General features: G+C 53.7%; 1 protein-coding gene across 1 annotated transcript; it reads right to left on the minus strand.

Annotated features, from left to right (window-relative positions):
* Positions 1–193: 193 nt before the first annotated feature.
* SARC_13610 (hypothetical protein) lies at positions 194–3,037 on the minus strand (the record flags this gene model as incomplete). The annotated part of the gene is made up of 1 exon (XM_014292259.1): positions 194–3,037. The coding sequence occupies one exon, from the start codon at positions 3,035–3,037 to the stop codon at positions 194–196; it is 2,844 nt and encodes a 947-aa protein (XP_014147734.1).
* Between the last annotated feature and the right edge of the window lie 355 nt (positions 3,038–3,392).

A 3,392-nucleotide genomic window follows, 5' to 3' on the forward strand; every position in this document is an offset into this window, starting at 1 on the left:
ATATAATGTGTGTGTGTGTGTGTGTGTGTGTGTGTGTATAGATATATATATATATGATAGATCGCATACCCTTATCACAAAACAGAACTCACATATCATATCGCACAGCATGATGTAATATCCACCTAATCTTCCTCTATATCTGCACACGCACCCATCTAATAATGCCATTCAACTAAGCCAATAGCACGCATTAACAGTCCCATACAATGCTCAAATCTGTACACCGGTTCACATCCCCTCCCCACATCACACTTGAAATACCTGAGCGGCCAAAGGCAAGCAATCCGTTGCTATTGGTATTGCTCGTTGGCGGGTTTGCACGATACTCCCCGCACGCAGGTCCATCATTCGCACCGGCATGCAGACGCGCATCGGTATTGGCCAGGGTGTGGTCCTGATAACTGACCCACAGCAACAACCGAGTCAGGTGACTGCTCAGGGCCTCATTCAAATACGACTCATCACCCACGCCGCCCCCGTCTTTCAGAGGGATATCATTGGTTCCCGGCGCCCCGCATTGTTCCATCGCGGCCATCTGATTGGTTACCACGCGCTGACCGACCACATACTCGGCCTCGCACGCGAACACCACCACAAACCTCACCACGAGCAGTTGCAGCGACACCTCCAGGCTCACTCGGGTACCTTCTGCTATGTCCATACACGAGCGTGCACGTGTCTGTACCCGTGACTGTGCTTGTTCACGTGTTGGTATTAGTCCCCGTGTGTGGCCACGTGGTCCGATGGTTTGGATCAGTTTCTGCCAGCCCCCACGCACCGCAAACACGTCCCTCTGCTCCTGCTCGCCGTTGGCCAGACACGTTGCCATGGTAACCACACACTCCGTGGCCACATCGTAGTAGGAGGCCCTTCCCATACATTCGGCCGTGAACAAGCTTTCGCGCCAGAGCTGCCTTGTACCTACCGCCACATGGGGTGTGTATACCAGTTTCTCGGTCTGTGTGATGTGGGTTCGGCTTGGCCCCACACTCGCAGTGCGTGCAGACCCGAGTTGTGGTGTGTGTGTGGTGTGCGTCTGGCTCGTACCTGCCGTGTCTCGTACGTCCTCATGTACGTCTACGGGTGGTGGTGGTGATGTTCCACATAGCACCTCTGCCGCCGTGTGTGTGTGTGTTCGGCTGGCTGTCTGTGTGTCTCCGTGCACGTCTGCGTGTGTGCCTATACACCCATGCGCCGCGTGCACACTGGCCAGCCCCTCCCACAGTTCCACACACGCCACCAGCATATCCATCACCTGCGCGTGGTTGTACCTGATACCCTGTGCCTCGGTACAGCTCACTCTCTCGCACGTCCCATGTATGAGCTCATCCTCACACCTTCGTGCGGTACCATGTCCTGACATCTCATCACACCCCTGCGCGGCCGTATCTCCTACCTCTGCGGGGTATGGCATGCTCTGGGTAGGTTGTACTGGTCCAGTATCAAACACAACCGACATATCAGATCCTTTAGGCTGTGGCTGTGCGTGTATCTGAGACGACCCCGGGGCACGCACCGGTGAGTGTGTGTGCCTGCGTATCTGTGTGTAAGCCTGTGTACCGGTCTGGGCTGAATCACTGCCACACATTCGACCAACCAGGCCAAGCGGGTTGCTGGCCTTGCACCCGAAGACACCTACACCAAATGTACGCTCACTCCATCCGTCCAGCCACACCTGTTCGTCCTCTGCCGCCGGTGCATCACTCGGCTCCGCCCCTTGACCTCCCGTCCCGCTTTCCGTCCCGGTATTCGCATCCCACGTGTTCTGACGCCCCTGTTGCGGCACACGTACGCCCTTCTCCGCGTGTGCACGCGTGCGTGTTCGATCGCTCACCCCACACAACCGCTGCCATAGCCGCATACTCACCACCACTATCTCGTTCAGCAGAGCCATCTCTCCCACAGCCAGTCCCACGTGCTGGCCCTCCGCTGCGCTCGCGCTGTCGCGTCTGTCTGTATCGCTCCCTGTCTCAACCCCACCATTGGCTGGGCGTATGGTATCCTGCGGGTCTGTGTGTACGCGACTACTGTTCGTGGATCTCGCCACAGTCTGACCGGGAACGTCTGGTACCAATGATTGGCCTGATTGTGTCACCTGCGCAACAGCCCATTGCAGCAGCGTTAATACAGTTTTGCCTGTCTGACTCGATGCTATACGTCTCTGATTGATACCACACTCACTCATAACCAGCAGGCACTTGAGAAGACCGCATATATACGCCAAGCCTTCTAGTGTCTCATTCCTCCTTAATTGTCCTCTACCACGACCTGTTTCGATCCCCGGGGGTTCCTCCGCCTCCCCTCGCCCATCTCTACTACGGCTTGCTGGTAGCTGCAGCACGTATACATGCAGTTCATCTCTCACCCCCTCCAACACCCCCACATCAGCCTCAGCGTGGACGGTGCTGTGCTGTGCCGCATACGACAAGAACTCTCCGCTAAAGCAGTCGAATGTGCGGCTACTTTCCAGGGCAGCCGTTGTACACTCCGCTGGTTTGCCTCCATTGGTAACCACCTCCCCAGCATGCGAGTCTGACCGGCCACTGTACGTACTTGAGCGACCGGCAGCCGAATTTGACAATCCGACATCCGTGTCTGACGTTTCACTGCTGTCGTGCAACGATTCATCCTTCATTCCCCCGTGATTGTGCTTACCTACCAAGTCCTTCGCCATGGCTTCGACGGCTCTGTCGTAAATACATTGCAAAGCCGGGGGGAGCGGATGTGTTCCTATTCCTGTTTCTGTTTTTGTTTTTGTTTCCGTGACTGATTTCGTTGCTGATTTGGTGCCCTTATCAGTACGCCTCGAATCACTCGACCACAGTGCACCGGAAGCTGTCCCATGCGCAGTACCCACAGACCTACTCGTGTGTGTGTGTTCATTCGTGTCTGGGTCTATACTCGTGGCTGCGTTTGTGTCCGTATCTGTGACTGTGTCTGTGACTATGTCTGTGTTAGTACTCGTCGCCACGCCGCCGTTATTCTGACTCAGAATGCCTTTGGTCAGCTTGATTGACTTGTTAAACCAGTCCATCTTACCTACTCACGCCCTCCTGTGGTGTAATGTACGGGTGTTTGGTTGAATGAGAGATGCTAATATGTGATGGAAGTATTGTAGGCATGACTGGCAAGCGCCTGTGAGTATGAGATACGGGTTTGCTCTAGGCATATACGAGAGCAAAAGCATATATAGAGAATCAGCATTACTGTATATTTCATGAATATATTGATGATGCTGAATGGATTTATACACATACTTTACATGTATGTACTCACATATACAACCTTTTATGTGCAATATATCTAAACGTATCTTTGTATTGGCGGTGCCCAAAAAAACCTACTCTATACAAAATTGTAAATGCAATATCCACAGAAACGATGAAAGT

The sequence above is a fragment of the Sphaeroforma arctica genome (genome assembly GCF_001186125.1).
Source record: "Sphaeroforma arctica JP610 unplaced genomic scaffold supercont1.3494, whole genome shotgun sequence".
Taxonomy (NCBI): Eukaryota; class Ichthyosporea; order Ichthyophonida; genus Sphaeroforma; species Sphaeroforma arctica.